General features: G+C 41.0%; 1 protein-coding gene across 2 annotated transcripts in view; it reads left to right on the forward strand.

The window, feature by feature from the left end:
• Positions 1-11,171: 11,171 nt before the first annotated feature.
• Positions 11,172-24,025, forward strand: part of LOC116066127 (glutamate receptor ionotropic, kainate 2-like) — a 58,597-nt gene continuing 45,743 nt past the window's right edge. The window contains exon 1 of one of the 2 annotated variants that reach the window (XM_031321976.2): positions 11,172-11,739. In XM_031321976.2, coding sequence (XP_031177836.1) covers positions 11,616-11,739 — 124 coding nt within the window. In that variant the 5' untranslated portion in view covers positions 11,172-11,615. The remainder of the gene's footprint in view (positions 11,740-24,025) is intronic. The other variant, XM_031321977.2, reaches the window with a different exon arrangement.

A 24,025-nucleotide genomic window follows, 5' to 3' on the forward strand; every position in this document is an offset into this window, starting at 1 on the left:
AACATGCTCACATTGACAGTGCTAACATGCTTATATTAAGCAGGTATACTGTAATGTTTACTGTCTTATTTTACTGTGTTAGCCAGATATACCTGTAAAAACGCAAACCCAGCGCTAACACTTGGTAATAAACACAAAGTACAGCTATGGGAATGTTAATAGCTTTGCAGGTCTTTCAATTAAAAATTTTAACTGATGATACGATCAAACGTGGGGGATCACCAAATGTGATCATGAATGTGGGTACAAAATGTAATTGTTATCTAAAACACTAAAGTCAGGAAGGTTCATCTGGGGACCAGAAATGTTATGGCAACCCATCCAATGTTTCTGGTGAGAGAGATAGATATGATATTATATATATATATATATATATATATATATATATATATATATATATATATATACACACACAATCTGAAAACAGAAATCACAATGTATGATTTAACTATTTATTTGTATGATACAGCTGCAAATAAGTATTTCAACACCTGAGAAAATCAATGTTAATATTTGGTACAGTAGCCTTTGTTTGCAGTTACAGAGGTCAAACGTTTCCTGTAGTTTTTCACCAGGTTTGCACACACTGCAGGAGGGATTTTGGCCCACTCCTCCACACAGATCTTCTCTAGATCAGTCAGGTTTCTGAGAAACATGGAGTTTGAGCTCCCTCCAAAGATTCTCTATTGGGTTTAGGTCTGGAGACTGGCTAGGCCACGCCAGAACCTTGATATGCTTCTTACAGAGCCACTCCTTGGTTATCCTGGCTGTGTGCTTCGGGTCATTGTCATGTTGGAAGACCCAGCCTCGACCCATCTTCAATGCTCTAACTGAGGGAAGGAGGTTGTTCCCCAAAATCTCGCAATACATGGCCCCGGTCATCCTCTCCTTAATACAGTGCAGTCGCCCTGTCCCATGTGCAGAAAAACACCCCCAAAGCATGATGCTACCACCCCCATGCTTCACAGTAGGGATGGTGTTCTTGGGATGGTACTCATCATTCTTCTTCCTCCAAACACAGTTAGTGGAATTATGACCAAAAAGTTCTATTTTGGTCTCATCTGACCACATGACTTTCTCCCATGACTCCTCTGGATCATCCAAATGGTCATTGGCAAACTTAAGACGGGCCTTGACATGTGCTGGTTTAAGCAGGGGAACCTTCCGTGCCATGCATGATTTCAAACCATGATGTCTTAGTGTATTACCAACAGTAACCTTGGAAACGGTGGTCCCAGCTCTTTTCAGGTCATTGACCAGCTCCTCCCGTGTAGTTCTGGGCTGATTTCTCACCTTTCTTAGGATCATTGAGACCCCACGAGGTGAGATCTTGCATGGAGCCCCAGTCCGAGGGAGATTGACAGTCATGTTTAGCTTCTTCCATTTTCTAATGATTGCTCCAACAGTGGACCTTTTTTCACCAAGCTGCTTGGCAATTTCCCCGTAGCCCTTTCCAGTCTTGTGGAGGTGTACAATTTTGTCTCTAGTGTCTTTGGACAGCTCTTTGGTCTTGGCCATGTTAGTAGTTGGATTCTTACTGATTGTATGGGTAAGCTAACGACCTCAAACAGGTGCATCTAATTTAGGATAATAAATGGAGTGGAGGTGGACATTTTAAAGGCAGACTAACAGGTCTTTGTCAGAATTCTAGCTGATAGACAGGTGTTCAAATACTTATTTGCAGCTGTATCATACAAATAAATAGTTAAAAAATCATATATTGTGAATTCTGGATTTTCTTTTTAGATTATGTCTCTCACAGTGGACATGCACCTACGATGACAATTTCAGACCCCTCCATGATTTCTAAGTGGGAGAACTTGTAAAATCGCAGGGTGCTCAAATACTTATTTTCCTCACTGTATATATATATATATATATATATATATATATACCGCCCTGCAGTAAGACTATGTTGCAAAAGACAAAAGAAGAGGTGGGATGGAGGGAGTAAACTGGATGCAATCTGGGGAACTTCCCATCTTCACTCTTTAATGATAAAACTGAAGCGGAGAAGTACAATTAAATCTGCACTGCAACTGAAGTGCAACAGAAGTGTTGAAGCTTCTGAGCATTATGGTGTTCCATTCGCTTCCATTAATCTCCCAATATTCCATGCCTGTGAAGGCCTATTTATAGACCAGGGGATGATTAAGTGGTGAAGCACTGTGCCACACAGGGAACCAAGCTCATTTTCTTTTTCCTGTCCTCTCTCTTCCTTACTCATTCTCTACCTACTTCTCTTTCTTTTTCTCCCTCTGCGACTTTATCTTCTTCCTTGCTATCTTCTTGCTCTTTTTCTCCGCCCTTCTCTTTTTCATGAGCATATATATTATACACCAACCTTCTTTCACATAGTTTAGTTGCCAGTGAAATTATGTTAGACTCAAGGGGGTAAGAGGATAAGTCCTTCAATTCAATTTCTTCACTATAAAGCATTTGACAAAAGTGTTTATGGAAGTGTTAATTGTTATGAGGCACCATGAGGAAGAGGGGCTAAAGCCCCATCCAGCAAGTTTTCATCGCTAAGTCAAGCTGGATCAAGCCTGAAGGGTGTCCATTAGTGGAAATGCAGGAAGAAAATATGCACAGAGAGATCCTACTTAGAAGTGCTGTTGCAAGGTGTCCTTCCGTGGAAGTAGAGCACTGCACGGGAAAAAGGGTTAAGCTCATTTTCATGTGTACAGATGTGATTAATGGGGGACAGGGAAGGAGGAGAGGAGAGAAGAAGAGAGCAGAGGGCTGACCTCGTCAAGCTCAAGACCAGCTTCATTTCATCACCTCCAGAACAGCGAAGGCATAAATGAGATCAAACCCTTTTTTCTCTCTGCTGGTCTCCATCCAGATTTTCCCCTGGGTTTTTACAGAGGCTTAGGTGGCAACATTTTACTGCAGGGTGGATTTTGTACAGGGCTTACTGTAGATGCTAAGGGCCTTTGTAACAAGTATTTGTCTATTAAAACCACTCCAAGGCTTTGTGCATGGAATTGAAACCACTGAAATCTTGAGACGTGAATATGTTAAAATAACCATTTATCTGCCAGAAAAAGCAGAAAGGTGTCTGCATATAATTGTGAGCGAGATGTTTAGAATTCCATACTTAGTGTTTATGCAACCATTTATCTTTCATGCAATGCATTTGATTGTTTTCATTAGCAAAATAAATGTGTGTCTTTCTGTCACTAAATATAAGTGTTTGGGATTGAAAGTAGATATATGTAATGGTCTAAACACATCTCATATGTCCTTAATCTCTCACAGTTCTTTACAACCACCTAACAACTGATGCCTAACAGATTTGTCACACTATTTTGTATTTCTGTTTATCTGTCCAATATAATTTGTACCACTGCAGTCTTGGCAACTCATGAAAACACTTGCGCTGTAGAAGGCACAGTCCATGTACCTTGACTTACTTTTAATAAATCCAGAACCAGGCAGTTTCATAATTCTCAAATCCAATGCGTCAAATGCCATTTAATCTAAAGACATGAATTCATCACATTTATGATGGTGTAAATTTGATTCATGCTGAATTATGTGTAAATGAATAGCTCAACCTTCATCACTACACTCTGTGGGTAGCAACTTTAAATCCCTCTTACCAAAGCAATGTGAGCCTAAAAAGCTATTAGAGCATGACTCCTGAAAGATGAACAAGACAAAAGCGTTATGCCTGTACCTTTCCGGAAGGTGAGAACAATACTAGGCTATTTTCACTCTGACAAGCCATATTAGTCGTGCCAGCTTTTGCCTGCCGGCAACTCCTGCATGATAGCTGTCTGGGACATTTTGTTTCCAGTCACAGTAGCTGATCCCTTGATTGAAAACACTGAATGCTGAGAGGGTGTTATCCCTGTTTGGAGTTTTGGATCCTGGATGTCTGAGGCAATTGCTGGGTTCCCTCATCCCCTGCTGCAACAGTTGATCCCTGGATCTTTGTGGAAACAGAGTGGATTTCATTACTGAGATGGAAGTCTAAAAAGGTCAGGGATATGTGCCTGCTATAACCCCTCCCTGAGAAGACTTTATAACTGTTTTCATGCATCAATTCATGTGTCGACAGATCTGGTTTTACATTACACACTGTTGTGTCATAGTGTTGATGGCATTCACATTTGCAGGTTGTTGCCATGTCTCTGTTGTTAGTGGTCTGTGAAATGGTGAGAATTAGATCAAGCCCTAATGAGTTACTAATATGCACCAAGAGAGCCCATTAACAAAACCCCAGATGTATGAAAATCAACCGTGCATGTCGCTCTTTATTTACACTTCCATATTTGGCTTGGAAAGGCCCGCCACTTAGTCTTGTTCATGGACACCAAAGATGGAGATGTATTTGCAGAAAGAAAAGCTCTCCTGTATCAGATTGTAAAGCCTTGTGAATTACTCTCTTACTCTCTAGTCTCTTTTCTCTGCAGGCAAACCCTTGGCACCGACGAGTCCAATGGGAATAGTCACTTTTTGCAAGCATTGCCAAGATTTCTATTTGATGGACAAAATATGTAGGCAGACAGATGCATCTGTCCACATTCTGTCTATTCCTCTCTTTCTCTCTGGGGTCTCTATCAGTCTAGCTCTCTCTCTCTCACACACACACAGTAGGCTGTTTCCTCATCGCTCACACAGAGAAATGCCCTGTAAGGACGTCCTTATCCTAAAAACCAGACTCTGCTGGATGCTCTGTAATAACAACTCCAGCCGTCCAGCATCCAATCAGCCTGGCTCTCTGCTGTGTGTTTGTGTGTGTGTGTGTGTGTGTGTGTGTGTGTGTGTGTGTGTGTGTGTGTGTGTGTGTGTGCGTGTGCGCGCGTGTGCGTGCGTGCGTGCGTGTGCGCGCATGTTGTTGTGGGTCTGTCTCTGGATATGTATGATTTTTTCCTAAGATCTGAAACCACAAAGAACAGAAAGCATGCATGTATATTCCTGACAAGAACAAAGACAAACAACTCATACAAAATAAAGAGAAAAATTAAGATATTTATTTATTTAGACTTTGTGTTGTTGTTATTATGTTTCGTGGTGATTATTAGAAAATCTCATCATCTTATACTTCTCTTGTAATAATGCGGTTGACATTGGTATAACTATTCTGAGAACCATAAATAAAATGCATGGGAAAAATAGAATTTATAATAAATGAGATAAAATAAATTCTTGGAACATGACAGGACAGACATGTGGATTATGCTACTGGAGAAGTTTGAGAAGTTTCTATTGACATTTTGACTTTTTTACACCAAAAAACTGGGTCAGCTTTGCATCCAATGTGAATCAAACTGACTACAGCTATAACTTTTCAGACCCACCTTTTAAGAGAATGTGTTTTGTACTCAAAATGTAGGGTTTTGATGGAGTATTCCATTGCAGTAGCATTTAAAGCAAGCTACAGATATGTTCTAATGAAGGCACAAAGGGTCATCATTTGGAAATACTGGATACACAATATCTAGTCTGTTGGCTTTTATTTTTTGTGCAAATGGATATGGGCCTTTTAGGACTATGAAGCATAATCATTTATTGGTAGCCTTGTTCATTCTTGTCTGAAATTGCAATCCTATATCTTTGACTAAAACTAATTAAAAATGATGGATCCAGAGAGTGGAGTAGATTTAATTTAAGATATAGTCTAAGTAAAATCTGAACAGGAGCCAATTTGAAGGCCCCACAAACTCGTGGTCTATGCACCCACACATGTGTGGCTAATACCAATAAGGATGGCTCAGTTCCATTGCAGTAGGTGTCCCAGTAAGACACCAGCATGCACAAAACCAGACCCCTGACTGGAACTGCTAATCTAAATGGAATGCAATTGTTATTATTGATTACACTTGTGCTTTTCCTACTGTGACAGGTCAAAATGCTGTAATCCAATTATTTGTAAACCCATGCCCGCTGTGACAATTGTCCCGCCTACAAGTAACCTGATTGGACAAACTCTCTTGAATCAGCCAATCCGTAATCCGTGTTTGTCTTCCGGCTCACTCCTTTCAAAAACAATACTCTGGAACTACCGGTAACTTCCCTACGATGGTAAGCATATGATTTACCAACTATAATGACCGGTCCATAGTGATGGCGAACTGAAGCTTTCTGAACCAGTGAAGCTTTCAATCCAATTGTTTCGAAAAAAGGTTCAATACTCGAAGCTTCAGAACTCTATGAGGACATCTAGTGGTGGAAGTTAAGGATAGCATTGTGTCACAAACTGTTTCACAGATATTATCCATGAATGTCTTTGAGTCGAAGATGAATACATTTTTAGTATGAATTCATGGATAAATAAATAATGACATAAATAACTAAGCCTATTTGGGACTTTGCATAAGTAAAAATGTAATTGCCTTCTCCACAAAAAAAAACAAACAAAAAAAACCCACAAAGTTAGGATTTTGGTTGTGTTTGTAAACAAATACATCAATTTGGGAGGGAAATGAATGAAGAACACATTGCACACACATTTCTGTGATTATATTGAGTACGTAGCCTAGACTAGAGCAACTTTCTACTCGCTATAAACTCTCTTTTATAAACTTTCTACTCGCTATAAACTCTCTTTTATAAACTTTCTACTTGCTATAAACTTACTTGCAATAAACTCTATTCTATAAACTCTCTACTGGCTATAATAATCGCTATAATAATCTCTCTATTAACTAACTTTCCTGACTGTTGACTCTTCTACTGCAACAACCCACAAAGACGCACCCAGTGAACCGCTTTGAATTCAACTTCGAAGCAGTCACGTGGGGGGGTGTGAAACGAAGCTTCGGACGTCACTGGTCACGTGATTATCACAAAACGAATCAAGCTCCGATACAAAGCTTCATTCCAAATTGGTTCATTTCTTCGATACATGCCTCGAAGCAGGAGGTTCACGGGTAACATCACTACCGGTCCATTCATCTTTTGATTGGAACATAAGCCCTGATTCAGGACGTCATAAAACGCAGTATGACGTGTTTTCGTGTGGCGGAAATGGGACCGGGCCAAAAAACGTTAGCTCGCGTAACGTTAGGCTACCTAAAGCATAAATGACTATAGCGTCCAACTTTACAATGAGTAGCCAGTAGCCTAACGTTAGGCCAACTAACCTGCGGAGGAATTTCTGTTTTCCTGTATCAGATAAGCTAGCTTTGTACTTTTGCTGCACCAAGAAAGTTTATGTTATGTTTTATAGTCGTGGTGCCTTTTCGACTGCAAAATTAGATCCAGGTAATAATATCTTCTTGGCGGGACTGTATGCTTGCAAATCATATTGACATTTACTATATGTTCTTTGTACGAATGTCAACTCAAATTGAGTAGTCGTGCAAGTAGCCTCATATTATCGTTCTACACACGTTGTATGCAGGGATTTTTTCCATAATGCTACGATGCTACGATATAATGGGACTTTTTTTAACTTCTGTAGTACTGTAGCATGGTAATTATAAAGGACTACTACCACAGAAGTAAAGTGGCAATGGAATTTACCATCATGCTATACTGACCACAATTCCAAGCAATATTTTGAAAGTATTACCATAGTAAACAGAAGTTACAGATGGCTGTCACAACAGTGTGCAGCTCCAGAAGTAAGTCTGCCTGTCTGCAATTGCTGGAGGGGGGGGATTTGCGGGCATCCGTCAGCACTAACTGGAAGTGACAGTGTGCAGAGAGGTCCTAATTACTGTCTCACTTGACTAATTGTCGTCTCTGAAGAATGTATTCCCACTGAAGTCCCTTGAATCTCATTGACAGCACTTCTCAAGACATATAGACCAGAGCTGACTTTGGCATGCTCTTATGTTCAAAGGCATTTGCTGAAGCAAAGCCATAAGTGGGAAATGTAGATCTACACTGAACTCAAAACTGCCATGATTACAGGCTCAAGTGAGGCACGCATTTTGTGTGGTGCATCTGCAGAGACAAACTCTGTTAAACTGTTGCTGGGGAAATTAGCGGGTTTATACGTTATTGTATGTGTAAGTGCAGAAGGAGTATGTATGTGTGTGTGTGTGTGTGTTTTTGTAGGGCCCCTACTTCAACTTGCCAAAATGTTAAGACATCCTTAGCCACAGTCATCCTGACATAATGGGCTGATGAAGTGAGACCATTGTTGGCTTTCTGGAGCCAACCATGTTAGAATAAACTTGTAGCATTCAGAATAATGCAGTAGAGATGAGCCTTTACAGGGCGATTGAATTGAATGAATGTCTTCTCTTTCAGGGTCTTACCATTCAAAGTGCATCAGCTTCTCGTTTCCATGGTTTCCCTCCCTGTGCCAATGCCATCTTTCCACCAGTCTGCCTGCACGAGAGAGTGAACAAGGGCGGGGGAGCGAGAGAGAGAGAGAGAGAGAGTGACAGAAGGCTTTTAGCAGTGGTTATCTCTACTTTGCATAAAGTCCCCTTTGCATTACCCAGTGCATGAATGGCGTCTGAATAAACACACCAACCAGCTAATGTGGAAGCCTCCCTGGGTTACAAGCGAGTGGGTGTGTATTAAGTAATCTAATTTGTGGTCTCCTTCAAAAACGACACGGTTTGATCAAGGATTTAAAAAAAGAGTACATCTCCCAAATGGTATTTTCGTTTTAGTCACAACGAGCTAAAGGAGGAGGAGTCTGTTAACATCATAATGGGGCGATTCGCCATTCCCATCACCACCTCTTTTCTTATTGGTTTACATACACAGTTATGTTATGCTGACTGGTTTACTGTGAAGTGAGAAGTGCGTTAAACTAAACTACAAACACAGAAGGAACTCAGGAGGCTTGAAAGGGAGCATAACTGATTCTTTTGTACATACATACCCTATGCTGAGGCACAGGCAGACAATACTATTTAGATTTGTATTAGAAAATTAAGTCAGAATCATTTGTGGCAGCCTTAATTCTATTCCGCAAATTAAATATTGGGTGCATCGTGTGTAGGGGCACCTGAGGGCTGTTCTTAGTGCAATACCTTAGTATTTGGCCAGGGGGCGCAGTGACTTTAAGAGGAGCGTGCCTTTTAGTGGATATCTGAGCTCAATAAACATTCCTTTCATGCTGTGTGAAGCTCTGCTGACTTATATGGGAACCCTGAATTTCTCCATAATTATGCTAATGGTCCAGATGGTGGCATGATGAGTGCCATTCTCTTTGATATTCTCACACTGCAGATTGCCTGTGTGCAGACCAACACAAACTGACACACGTTCAAAGTCAGTGTTCACACCACCTACTTGATCTCATACTCATGTAATTACTTTGTGTTTCCTTTAGCTGATACATGTGCCCTCTTCACTATTAAATGCATTTGCTTTTAATTGTGAATGGGTATTTGACAGATCCGGTAATGTATAATGAAGCAGCACTCCGATGAAAGAAAGGTGTCAGCATCCTTTGCTTATCCACACATTTACTTTTAATTTCACTGTTCTGCACTCTAGTAAAGATACAACACAGTTAACAGCAATTGAATACTTCAAGAATATCATAGTGCCATCAGAAGAGATAAATATACCATAAAGTATGGCAACGTCACCTGAAAGATCTATTTAATACACTATAGGCCATACAGGAATTATTGTAGTGACTTTATTTTGGAGTAGTTCTACACCACACACACACACACACTCATACACACACAGGCCAGCCATTCACGCCTGAGTCACACAATGACAGTGTTCATCCAGGCCTTGGACTCTGGTGGTGCCGATCAAAGACCTTCTTTCACATCTCTGTTGGGATTAAATAGCCCTTCACCCTCTTGGGGCGGGTGCACCACTGTACCTATAGCTCCTGCTGATGCACTGGCCCATAAAGAGCTGCTCATTGGGGGAGGACGCCGATAAGGTGCACGTAGTGTTAGATCAATAACATGTAGACCCACTCAAGAGCTGCAGATATCCATCTTCTCGGCGCATTGCATCCTATAGGATACAGCCTCGTTTGAACTCGCTAATCAGATAGAAACGCGATAGGTCTACTTACAATCTTGAGACCATGTCTTTCCCCGTGAAATTTAACAAGCAGTGCAGTCTTTGTGTGTATGCCACACACCTTCACATCGGAGGATGGCTCACACTCAAGAATAGTCTGTCTTGTTGCTGTTGCTGGAAGGCTTTCAAGTCTAAAGTGGAGTTTTTTGCATAGGTTAAATATTCGCGCCTTTCAGCAGCTTCTGTCGATATTACGGATTTGCTGTCCTGCCAATTTTAATTCCTTTCATCCCACTCCTCCCACATTTCTGGAATGATGGTGGAAATTGTTGAAGGGTTGTTGCTTGAAATTCCATAAAAGAGGTTTAAAAAGGGAAGTTGGGAATGATGGAACACAAAGTGGGCCTATATATCTTACTTGGGTGTACGAGAGAAACAAATCAGTGCAATGATAGCCTGCAGACATGAGATTATATCGCTTGTGTGCAGGGTTTGGCCAGTTATTGTGTGCATTGCAGTGTGTGCATAGCTATTTCTGGATGTGCCTGTACAGGAAAGTGACAAAGCTTAAATATTCTCCAGTATGGATATCGACTAAATCATTGCTGGCTGTTTGAACCCTAAGAAAGATTCTTTCTCTTTCAGACTCTCATTTCATTCTGTGGCTGATATGCAGATTTGCTGTGTCTCTGTCCATGGTGCTGAATAGAGATCCTGGCTAAACAAGTAAACAATATATTAAAATATATATATATATATATATATATATATATATATATTTATAGTGTTAAATAGAGGTTGCAGTTGTCCCTCATCATATGCCACTTGATGATCATATCTGATCAATGACATAACTTTATCATCATATAGATTGAGGCTATTTGGTGTTATTTGGACGGATTGCATTAAGGGTTCATGCTGAAGTTGCTGTGTGCACTTGCATTTCATCTTTACCGACACATCTCTAAATGCATGCGAGCTTGGCGGCAAGTTATTGGCGTAACATAGAAACTACAGCATGAAATAAAGTTTCACAATTCCTCCCTCCCCATTATTTTTCTCTCTTTCCATCCATCCATCCATCCATCTCTCTCTCTCTCTCTCTCTCTCTCTCTCTCTCTCTCTCTCTCTCTCTCTCTCTCTACATTCCCATCATCTCTCTTTTTTATTTCTTTCTCTGTATATCCATCTCCCGTATCTCTCCCTCCCTCACTCACTCGCTCTCTCTCTCTGTCTCTCTCTGTTGCGCGTTCACAACACTAACCTTGGCTCGACGTCAGAGCCTGTGCAGCAGTGCAGTATAATGGGAGCGCAAGCAACCCAGAGCGCCTCATAGGGGGCTGTATATCGCTGCTGTATCCTCTGCTTGGCACTCTCTAGCCCCTCTCCAAACCCTCTCCAGTACCTTACCTACAGCCCATGCTTGGGCTCCCCCCTCCCCACTGGATCCGTACCCTTCGACATGGATGTCCCGCCGTCCCTCGACCGGGAGGATTGTTGTTTCTTGGCGCAGTGAAGGAGGAGAAGGGGAAGGAGTCATGCCGGGACTGCTAATGGATTTAGGGAAAGCGCAAGTGACCATGCCGTGATCTTGCGCATCCAGGGCCGCCGTCACCCTGCCTTGCCCAACGAGCGTAGAAGAATTACGGGGGAATCGAACCCGCGCACCGGGGGGATTAAACCACTGTGCATTTTTTAAAAACAACATGAAGATTACCTCCCATCATCTGATGATAAGCAGTCTCGTTTTCAGGTCCAACCTCAGGCTGATCCCGCTTCTGCTGCTGTTTCTTGGTTACTCTCGCGGGATGCCACACGTTTTAAGATTTGGTAAGAATCTGTTTGTTTATAATACGCTATCATCTGTAACGACGTGTGATCACACGAACTGCCTGTATGATTGACGTCAGTGATGAACGAATTCATCACGAGATGCAAAAGCAGATGTATCGAGACATTTTATCCCACTCTTGCCTTGTCTTTAGTGTAGAGTTGGCAAAACAATTCGACTTGCGCTCTAAAGAATCATATGTTAATGGATAGTTTACAGTTCTATCGTTCTCTAATCTAATCTAAATAGGTTTTGTAACAGTGTTTGTACCGAGTGCATTTTACCATCAAGGATGAATGGGGTTTTCAACGAACCTTGAAACCAGTGTTACATTAACTTTGAAAGAAAATAACCCGCAGCAGTTCACGGATATGGGCAGCTGATGAAACTAAAGATTAATATCACTACCGGACTCGTTGCACTCATTTCCTCTCCGGTATCCTCACGGAGTCTTGTATCTCCACGGCCTTTTAAACTGCTGACACCTCAACATGTCCTCTGCTGTAAATGTTTACATGTAAACATTACACCCGGAGTGCAGATCAATTCCTCTGATCTGTCACAAGGGCTAATCGATACGGGGCAGTACTTTTTATTCTTAATCCCACAGAACTGCTATACCGTTATTGGCATCGTTCCTGTTCTCAGTGGTGATTAGCTCAGAATAACCGAAAATAATTTCTGCTCATTAGCCTAAACATTGATTAGTCACTTGTCTTCAATAACTAGAAAACCGCCTGGCGGAAGAATTATATGAATGCTTATTATTAAAGTAGTTCTTTAACAGTTGTCACTGCGGTACCTTGTTGCTGATTCATAACTTTTAAATTGTGCTATTAACGCCTGTATTCATGTTCTAAAATCACTAAACCACGGCTGCTTGAGATTTCGTTTGTCGTTTAATTAGATCCCTCTCAGGATGGCTGTGTTTTGCCTCTTTCTTTGAAAGTACAGAGAGCATCTTGAAGTGACAGGGGAGCCCCCCCTGACAGCGGATGTCATCAAGTGTTGACAACACATCCTTACAATCCCCAATTCCCCAGATGGTCCTGTTTAAAAGTCAGGCCGCGTCCGCAATAGCCGCCGCTATGGCAACGGGATGTGCTTGTCTTCCTGCTGCATCCTCAGCCCGATGAGCTATTTCCCGTCTCACACGTTGTCTGACAGTCGCCGGACGTCTATTCAGTAATCCTTAGGGGACGGCGAAGTCCCTGCATAATAGCATTTGACACGAAAGTTTCCAAGCCGGCAAATAATGAGTACATTCCTGGGAAAAGCAGTGGGGCAATAACTGATAAGATATCTGTTATAGCTTGGAGGGAATTTGGGTTTTTTGATACCATGGTTATTTGACAATGTCAAATAGGTTTAGAATCCATGTCACTATTGACTGTACCTCGCCATATGTCGACTTTGCTGACACCCTGGATTTGTAAGGCATCCGGCATCAGTAGCCCGACATAACCGTGCGAGATAGAAGGTGATGCATGTTACTGAGATATTTTGCTCTGAGGTATTTAAAGCTCGTGCTTGATTTGGCCCGTGTTCTGGACGGTGGCAGTGGAGTATAACACAACTGGAGCAGCTGAAACGCGGCTAAAAAGGCGGGTCTCTGTCCGTGGTCCTGAACAAGCGACCAAACGAGCCACTGAACCGCCAGTTCAGGACTACGGACAGAGACCCAAGCAGCGCGACCTGCTGCCTGTTGCTGAACTGGAAGCTCAATGCTTATGTTTTATATTTTTTTATAATAGACTGTCTGTAAAAGCTTTAGTCTCTGTTTTTTTGTACAACAATTCTCTGTCAGTCAAGTAGCAGCCACTTCACATCTTTCCGTTGTATGATTGCTCCATTTCATGTAGTGTAATTCATTCTCTTTAGAAAAGATGATATGCTTATCTCTCTGCGTTTTCTTGTCAAGCAGCTGAGTTTCCGAAAGATAGATGAAGATAGACTTGTGTGTGGGTGATTTTATCGGAAAAACGAAAACATATGTCAGTTTGTGTAACAGCGTGTAATGTGTGAGAGAGAGGAGAAATACAAAAATGACTTGAGAGACAATGGAGCTCATTGGTCCTTTTCCCGTGCATTTCCTGTCCTGCAGGATGTGCCTGCTCAGCAGATACTCCCAGCTGCTCCTGCCGGAGGCTGGCTAAATGAGGAGGTCAGCTCCCCTGGGTCTGTCTGTACCCTTCCTAACCCTAAGTTCCATTCTGCCCAGACAGGCGGCTCACATTGTACAACCGCTGTTCTCCTGTCAGGCTGAGACCTTTAAACACAAACTAACACACGGACACACACTGTAACACCAAAGCATAGTCAGCCCTTTGTATTCATAGCATCGGCCTCACCGTGTATAGTGCGACAAGAAGTGTTCTGGCCACCAGCTGCAGGAAAAAATGCTGAGCTAATTTCCACACAGAAATGAATTATTGTGTCCAATGTTCCTCATTTATAAATCTTACAGGTAATTCATTTACTTTGATAGTGAAATGGGCCCGGTGCAGCCCTTACAACGTGTATTAAGATACGCTTGAGATAAGATTCTCTTTTTATAATAAGTTTACAATTGCCTTTTGGGAGCACTGACAGAGACTTTGTAGCTACTGATACTGCTAAGAGTATCACAGAACAAAATGTTTTTTTTCAATTGGGTTTTCCCTCCACGTTCACCAGTAGGTGAAAGAAAAAGGTGTAAAATGTCCACTTGCAACATGAAATGTAACAGCTTTGTTGTGTGGCACAAAGAATTGAACTTGGGTTTGAATTTGCAAGCTGAACTATGGTTGACTAACATATTTCTCCCCCACAGTTGTCATAGATGACCTGTTAGAATTCAGTGAGGGTAAAATTCAGGGTTGCATTAAAGTCTGTAGCATTATGTGTCTGCTAACTGCTAGGCTAGAATTAAAGGCGCTCATTTTACATTCTTCCATGGAAATACATAGCGCTGCCATACGTACATGATCTTATTTAGCTGTCCCCCGAACAAATGCTCAGTCACACAAGCAATGATTCATCACATCTGCCATTCCATCAAAGCTCATTGAGTTTTACTTACAGACGTGTCTAATTCATAAAACAGCTCAGGAAGAAGTTATATAGAAGGGAAATCAACAATGAAATGGAGACAGTGTTTAAATTCTGATGATCATAGCTGGTCTGCGGCTGTGAAGTTGAGTGATAACATTATCACCGCCATCTTCAATCCGCATTGGCAGATGCAGTATGTCCCTGGGCTTTCAACTGCTGCTAAAAGCATTGTTGACTCTGAGATGCTCATTTTGTTTGTTTATTTCCTGGTTTATATTTCCCAATACAGACATGTCTGGCATGACTAAAATACAACATTGTTTTTCATTTTGGAAAGGAAATCAAGACATTTTTTCAGTCCTCTTGCAAAAGACACTAAGCTATGTTTATCTAACTTCTTCCAGTTGCTGGGCCATGATGAAGGTCAATATGTAACACTCTTTTCATTCCCTCAACTGTTTTATGGTGGCGGAATTACAAGGTTGTCAAGAACAAGCAAGGGCAGAGGGAACAAATTCAAGGGGAGTTTGTCATTAATTGACTTTATTTGCTTTTTGCTTTCTGCCAGCCTGAATTATCAGCATGCAAGTTTAGTTTGGGTTTGCAGGAATTAAGGATAACACCCTGTGCCCTGGCCTACTGCCAGCACGTTCACAGCAAACACATTTAAATAGGCACAAAGCTGCTTAAAATATTCATGTGTCACTTGGCCGCTCTATAGCTTATAGAAATATGAAACTATCTCCTCTCTACTGGCACATGATTTCCATGGTTTAAAAATACCTACCGTGGGTTTCAAGAACAAAAAGAAGATCTGTCTTACATTAGCATGCAGCACCACACATTGGCTTGAAGCAGGGAACTATCTAGATGGATTCCTTAAACATGTTTACATTCCTGAGACTTTGAAGGTCTTGCTGTCATGCCTCAGTTACAAAAGGCTCAATGGCAATTCATTTTGTGTACAGATTTCTTGGCATTTTTAAAATAGAAAATATCTGTGAGGTATGAAATTGGTTTTCCTGTTGTGCTTAGCATTTAGTCATTTGTTGAGATTTACCGGCTGCATTGGAAAAGATTATTTGCATGAAGGTGGCTTTAGGTGATTGACCTTGTTTGCAGGATAACCAGTTCTAGCATAACTGACTCCTCAGACATATTATCTATTTTTAAAAATCAAAGTCCTATATTTTTCTATTGACTTGTGGAAGTCAGCATTGGCTTTCATTATTCACAGTCTATCACTCCTTGTCATTTTCATTCAGGCATTTCCCTGCATATGAGTAGGGTTAGGGGTTATATGTGCAATTGTTTAGAAACTGTCCCTTGAGAAGAGCCCTGCAACATGTCTGGCTGGCTCAGAGCCAAAAAACGCTCGCAAGGAATCTTTTGTTTTTACGCATATTTTAACACATGTGGAGCTGTCCTTTTCACAATCCCACCAAGGAAGACGGAAGAAAATTTGAAGTCAATGAGAGGTGTAAGAAAAACAGAGAGAGATGGGGAGTCTGTGTAAAGTGTGAGCGAGAAGAAAAACAAAGATACAAAGAAAAGATAGATTAGTTTGCCTCTGAGCAGTCCACCCTCAGTCCACTCTCAGTTGTGGTCTTTTATTACTGTTTTCTGATGGCTTCTGTGAAGAGAGACAGAAAAGACAGTAGAGTGTGTTGTGGAAATATAGTGGGATGCCAGGAGTCATGCACTGCAGCTCTGAATAAATGTCAGCAGTGTACTATTAGCAAGCCGGGACTACAGATATGCAGGAAATAGCTTTTACAGGAAATAAAAACAGTGAAAAAAAAACATTGGTAATGCAAATATCCATAGGTCCCTTGGGGAAATAAACCCAAAATGTATTCTTATTAGAATTTATCGATATAGTCTTATTACATATTTGGTTGTCTCCACGTCCAGTAGACTATAAAATGGTGGGAATCGAAAAAAAAAAAAAAAAAAAATCAATGTTAGTATTACTAAGAGGACTAATGAAAAAAAGGAAGAAACGGGCAGCATAGCAGTTAACCAGTGCCAAGTCCCAGATAGATGGCCCCCTCCTGTGTGTACCTATCACAGGTTACCATCTGTGAGAATGCAAACACATAAACTAGAAAAAAAGAAGAAATGTGTACTATAAGGATGTTTGGGATTGGATTAATAATGCATGTTACTGTGAATTAATGATGACTTTAAACAGCCACAAGCTGAAGGGACTTCTGTGGGCCTGTATATGGTTTTGATGTAGACATTATCACATTTCTATCACAGATCTGACATGTTCCAAACTCAGTAGGACTATTTAATTTCCTCTCTGTGTGATATATGTTTGGTACTGGCTGCGTTTTAAACGGTGTGATATATTTATACAATCTGCAATATCGTGCCACGCTTTGCGTCGTGTGGGAGTAACATGTGAGGCATTTAACCTCATTGGAGCTCAAGTGTTGTAATTAACAATTAAGTGTTTGCATATATGGAAGGAAACAAACATGGCTTGTCAATGGTTTGTTATGGAAACTTGTTATAATACTGATTTGGAGCCAGGGTTAATGTTTACTGTGTATTTGCTCTAATTATTAATACATGCAGGAGGTCATTTGTTTGTTTCTATTGCACTCAGTGGAAAATATGTATAATTTCATCCATGCAACGATAAATACATTTAATACTGTGTATTAACATGTCCAGCAATTCCATGGGAATTCCAAGCATGCAGTAAAGATTTTTGGAGGCATATACACTGTAAATGAAAGCACTGACGTACGTGGGATTTAGAAAGCCGTCCTGTTTTGGCTGTGGTGCGAGGCACCGATCAGGTTAGGATGTGGTGATTCACCTTCATCTCCAGCCAGCTGAACAAAGGAGTAAGAGGGGAAGGGCAAGCAACTGACTGAAAGAGAGAAAGCAGAATTCCTGCTCCCAATGACAGCGCTGTCGATCGGCTGTATGAACGTTTCTCTGTGTGAACCAAGGACACAGGGGGAAATGGGCTCTGTGGGAGGACATATTGAGGCAGGCTTACCTAAAATCATGTTCTTTGAATCAGCATGGCACTCTATTGTCCACGATCCACAAGGGCTATGCAAAACGTCTCCCCCTGCTATGTTTGAATTTCATTTTTCTGTCCTTTCCTTTTCGCTTGAAAGATTTTTAAGTGTTTGTGTGGCTTTCTCTAAATCAGCCTTCCAGCCTTTTTGTTTTGAAAATATGTGTGCAAGGAAAGGTGAGAGGAGTGGAGGAATACATTATGCACAGGAAAGAAAGCATTTGTGTCCACTTTAGCTAATGGAAAGAGACGAGCATGAAAGTTAGTGTCTTAGTTGGAGAATTGAAACAATTAAAACAAGCTGTAATGCTAAACTAACTACATTGTTTGGCTGCAGTAGCCTCCAGCAGGGTGCTGTTGATAGTCGCCTACACTCAAAGCAACATTTGTTTGATATGACCCCCCCCAGTCCTTCACACACAAAGCATTACGGCGGACTGGAACAGACTTGGATTGATTTTCCATTTTGCACAATCGGGTTTTAAGATTTTGAAGAGACATAATGAAGCCAATCGCTTCTGTTTGCCATCGCACAGCTACCGATGAGATATACACGCATACGAAGGCCATTTCTTCTTGAACATGACAAAATACACTAGATTTCCTACTCAGCAGGGTGTGAATCAATGTGAGAAATTGCAAAATAAACGGCAGACTGCAGATCAAAAGAAAGATTAGTACAGGACTCTTGATTTGCCACCAATTTCACCTCTATTGTCTTTTTACATTTATCCTTAATAGATCTTTCCTTATTTATTGAGAAAAAAATGAGCATGCAGAACTTCGATAAGCCTCTGGCTATTTTCCTCTCTAAAGCCAGTGCACAGGTTCTTTTTCATTTCTTTTTTCTCTCTGCTACTGTGCAGTTGCCTGTGTGTGTTTGTAGAACAAGCAAGAAAAAATCGACACACCTTGCAGCGAAGTGTAGCATATTGACTTGTACCTGTAGCTCTGATTATCAGCTAGCTTGTGTACTGCAGTGGCTGATGGGAGGCTGATGAACCCAAACCAAGAGCTGACATTTTCCTGTCCTGTGGCTGAAGGAGAGGAGGGGGAGGATGCAGGTGTCCGTTCAGGTCTAATGGGCCATCCATTCAGTCGTTTAATTGAGTGTCTTTTATCTGCCTCCAGTGACCTCTTTTATTCTCCATTTCTCCCTCTTCGTTACCTTCGCTCATCTGGTTTTATTTTCATACCTGCTCCTTTTCTCACTCTCTCTCCAAACTCTCCTCTTTCTGGTCTTTCTGACAGCACACTGCCATCTGCATATTTCCTACAGCTTACTCTGACTTTAGACATCAATAGCCATCACATGTTGTTTTCTAAACACGTCTGATGAGGAGGTGCACTTTCAGCATCCAATCAATATGCAGAAGTAAAAAATAATAATTTTCAGGGTTTTTCCTGGCTCATAATGGGCCTTTGGGGTGGGACTATGCATGGCAGTAAGCATGATCAGTCCACATACAGTAAAGGCAATGAGTCTGTGTTACCTTATTTTACAGAAATCTATGCATTTACCTATTATTTAAAACCCCAAATAACAAAACTGGTTAAAAAAAATAATATTAATATTTAAATAAATCACCAGGAGAGTCTGGTACAGCCTGACTCTGGAGATAAAACTGTGATTAGCGATCATATTCAAGTTAATGTTTTGCTTGTTTAACAGTTGTTTGGTAAATTGCTCTTCAGAGAGGATTTGAATCACTATTTTTATTCTCAATTCTTATCATTTTGGTGCTGGTGATTTTCCTTTGGGGCTGGCTAAAATCTCTTTGGGGGGCACCAAAAATCCCTCTATGCAAAAAAAAACCCCTGATTTTTCTCGTTCTTCTTCTTTCTCCATCCCCACCCCCCACCCCTTTGTCCTCCACTGTCCTCTCTGTGTCGTCTTTGGCTACCCTCAGCTCTCAGCTTGTCTCCTGGTCCTTCCTCTCTACTTTGTTCTCTCTCACTATCATCGAGCCTAGCTTCCTCTCTTCCCCTGGTCTCAGTGTCCTTGCACACAAAGGCATGAATCATTATACGACATACACATTCCAAACCTCTATTACCTATTGTATTTTTGAATTTCTTGAATACCTTTTCAGTCTCAGGTTTCCATTGAACTTCCCCTGATCCTGGAATAGAACATTGTGCTGTAGCATATCACCATATATACAAATATACAATACTCATTTGTCTCTTGGCTTAAAACCAACCCTTATATTGTCTCCATATTTGTTTTATGACAGTAATGGCTTTGATGAGACAATATAGATACCTTATGGATTTACTGTGGTGAAGTAACTTGTTTTAATGCACTGCAAACTGCAAGCAATGACTCTCTGTATGATTGTAATTTAATTTGTTTGTGCAAGAAAAATATTGCCGGATCTACTTTGTATATTTATAATTTACTTCATACATTTATGGCATGCTAAAGTCAGGGTTTACCAGCTTCTGTGTCATTACCTATCTGAAAATCATAACTACCTTCTGTGCAAGTATCTTTCCATTTATGAAGATAAAAAAAAAATATTTTAATCAGATTACTGAAATCCTGTAAAAATGTCTTTTCCCTACACTGTAACACCCTACAAAAACTCAGCTGTGAGCATTAAAGAGCCAGTTACTGAATTAATTCTTGACCTTTGGCTCTGTTGGAGATAACATCTGCCCTTCTACAAGGAAGAAGTCTAATTTTACAGCCATTTTGTTCAGAATTACAATGGATAGAGTGTAATACAGGGCCATTTTGATGTGCAGGAGAACAGTGAGAATTAGAATGAGAGCAGCGAAGGGAGCAAAGAAGACGATAGAATCTTGTCTAATTTGCTGTGACCTAATTGCAACATTATAAATTAAACTTCTTTTTAGCTCTATTCCAAGGTCGGCTGCGTATGATATATGGTAAAGGCATGATATATCCTCCCAATTCACACTCTTTTCGGATAAGACTGGTGGTTTCATTTCAGAAATGGCAAAATTGAGTGAGAGTCTTTTTGGCAAGTATGCTGGAGACAGTTGGAAATCCCACTGCTTTACTTTCGGAGAGTTTGTTTTAAGACTTCAAGATTACTGTTAAGTCAAGTTCTCAATCTATATTTATTTTGGTGAGCAATACAGCTTGAGGGCCGGAGTATCCAGGGACGCTTGAGACACCCAGTCCATACTGTCTTTTCAGCTGCAGTGCCATTAATAAATTATAATGCGTTTTTTTATCACAGTGGGGAAAGTTATAGCAAACCAGAGATGCACATGCATAGTCTCAGTGTTCTCGGGGCTGGACTCCTGCCTCTCTTAGCCTGCAGTGGATAATTAGCATCTATCACACGTGCTTAGGCTTGATTAAAACTCAGTTTACAGTGAGCAGTGCTGTGAGGTCGCCATCTGTCACCTGCCAAGGCCACCATGAGATGTACTGTAGTCAGTGGGAGGAAGTGTGTGTGTGTGTGTGTGTGTGTGTGTGTGTGTGTGTGTGTGTGTGTGTGTGTGTGTGTGTGTCCTTTTGATTTAAGGAGGGAAAAGGATGGAGCATGGAAAGAAAAATGGCAGAAACGGGTGAGGCATGAAGCATCAAGAAGCATTCTGTTAAATAACCGGTCCCACTCGCTCCCTATAGCCTGTATATTAGAGCCAAATCACATATTTTCTGTGTTGGCAGTAAAAAGCTCCTGACTGCAGTTTTGGGATTTGTGTTATTTACTTGAACTTTATAACCTTTTGACTGCAGTTTTGGGGATACTCATAGTTTATACTTGGAAGTCAGACAAAGTGTGAGAGCTCTAAGGCTCATAAAACCTGCAAGGGTGTGAAAATACCCCCACCTCCCCATATGCATGTGCATCAATCAAATAAGATTCCCCCCCACTAAAACCAAATGTTTTCATGCCACAGCGGCAATATACAGTACATCATAACTGCATGGTGTATATGTGTTATGTTGACATACTTTAATATATGATACATGATAACATTGACATTAGGGCTGAAACGATTCCTCGAATAATTCGATTACAAAAAATCCTCGAAGCAAAATTCTTTGCCTCGATGCTTCGTTAAATCAATGTAATTAAGGTTGTACGGCTCACTGTGTTTCCGCACGGAGGATAATTACTAGCGCACACAACAGGTTGACGCTTCTGTGGACAAAAGACCGTTTATATACTGTCTATGCACGAGACTGACGGCCCAGATTACAAATGAACGAAGACGAAAATAGCGAGGGTCTAAGAGAAGAGACAGGCGAGAGAAAACTACAGAAAGTTTGGGATCATTTTAAGCTGCAAACATGCTGCTACATCATCTCTGTAGAAAACATCCAGTCTACTCATCCATTCCACGGAGCGAACCCGACACCAGGTAGCTAACTAACGTCTGCTGCTCTCGTCCACCGCGCTGTTTTACACAACTAGCCTACAGCATGCTACTCTGTAAATAGCGATGTTTTACCAACAAGCTAAAACGAAAGCTGTCGGTTTGTAGTCTAACTGTTTATTAGTTTGCTACTAATCTTTGGAAACTTAGCTGCTGCCGGAGACAAACCGGCTCCTCCCCCCAGCATGGCCACTTAATATGCACGTGAATGACGTCATCATGCCGGTGATGTCTGCATTCTTTATTCCTCACTCAGTATTAGCCTTCTTAAAATGTGTCCCTCAGAACAGTGTAGTTGAGTAGCCCTGCTGTAAGCTTTGTACCGTCACATTTACCTGGGCTTAGTGAACAGCTCTTTTGCATATCCAGTGCAAAGAGCCAGAGGCAAGAAGGGGAAGGGGGTGAAAAATATTAACATTTGGGCCACCAAAAATGTACTTGGAATTTGGCAATAAAAATTTTTTAAAATTTTTTTTGTATATATACAAAAAACAGGTTTCCTTTTTTAAGTACACAGCAATAATACATATTTACTATTGCTGTTTACTAAGTATTTCTTACTAAGTATTTCTTATCCGATTAATCGATGGAATAATCGGTAGAATACTCGATTACTAAAATAATAGATAGCTGCAGCCCTAATTGACATGTATATACTAATAGACATGTTTGCCTGTGATTTGTATAAATCTTTTTCCCGTGGTAATACCCTGAATGTTAAATGTTATACCCGGGAATATTTGGGCAGGTTTTTCAGGATGCATTCAAAAATCAAACAACTCTTAGCTTTGGTATCTTTCAGATACAGTGGAAAGAAGATTTTCACAGTGGCCCACAGAGAAACAACATTACTGAAAACTCTTTGCTTGCACAGAGTGAAAATATTTATTGAAGCTTCACTGCTCTTCCTCAGTCAGCGGTGAATGATGCCGAGGAAGAGCTCAAAACGCCTCGCCACCTTTCTGCATGTTATGTTACTGTCTTCTGCTCCGCATGCTCCTGTTGATTTGTGAGCATCAGAAGCTTTAATGGATGTTTTTACCCTTTGCAAGCACGGCACTTACAGTTTTCTTTATGTTGTGATATGTGCTCAACAATTACATTAACAAAGCTTCTCCTTGTGAAATGTGTTTTTACTGACACTACGACACATCTCACTGTTTTTCTATAATTGTATTTGAAACTCAAGGACATTCCTCTAAATCGTGCACACATCTAGATGTTACTGCCAGATAGATGACGATATGGAAAATGTCAGCAAAAAAGTTAATTTTAAAGGTCCCATGGCATGAAAAGTTCACTTTATGAGGTTTTTTTAACATTAATATGAGTTCCCCCAGCCTGCCTATGGTCCCCCAGTGGCTAGAAATGGTGATAGGAGTAAACCGAGCCCTGGGTATCCTGCTCTGCCTTTGAGAAAATGAAAGCTCAGGTAGGCCAATCTGGAATCTTGCTCCTTATGATGTCATAAGGAGGAAGGTTACCTCCCCTTTCTCTGCTTTGCCCGCCCAGAGAATTTGGCCTGCCCATGAGAAAGAGAGAGACATCATGGCTTGCAAACAAGCAAAGTGGCAGTTGGTCAAGGCCACACCCCCACCCTCCACCTTGCCCCCCCCTCTCTCCTCCTCAATAGCATTTAAAGCTACAGACACAGAAATGGCACGTCCTAAGTAAAGCTCATTGTGGGACTGGCTCTAGTGGCTGTAATTCTGCACCAAGGCTGAATTTCGGGAAAGAGACTTCAGATACAGTATTAGGGGACCACTAAGGCCTAAAAGCATCCAAAAAGCAGCATGACATAGGATCTTTAATATAACACATCATCATAGTAAACTGTAGTTGTGGCC

Source organism: Sander lucioperca, chromosome 19, assembly GCF_008315115.2.
Source record: "Sander lucioperca isolate FBNREF2018 chromosome 19, SLUC_FBN_1.2, whole genome shotgun sequence".
NCBI classification, from domain to species: domain Eukaryota; kingdom Metazoa; phylum Chordata; class Actinopteri; order Perciformes; family Percidae; genus Sander; species Sander lucioperca.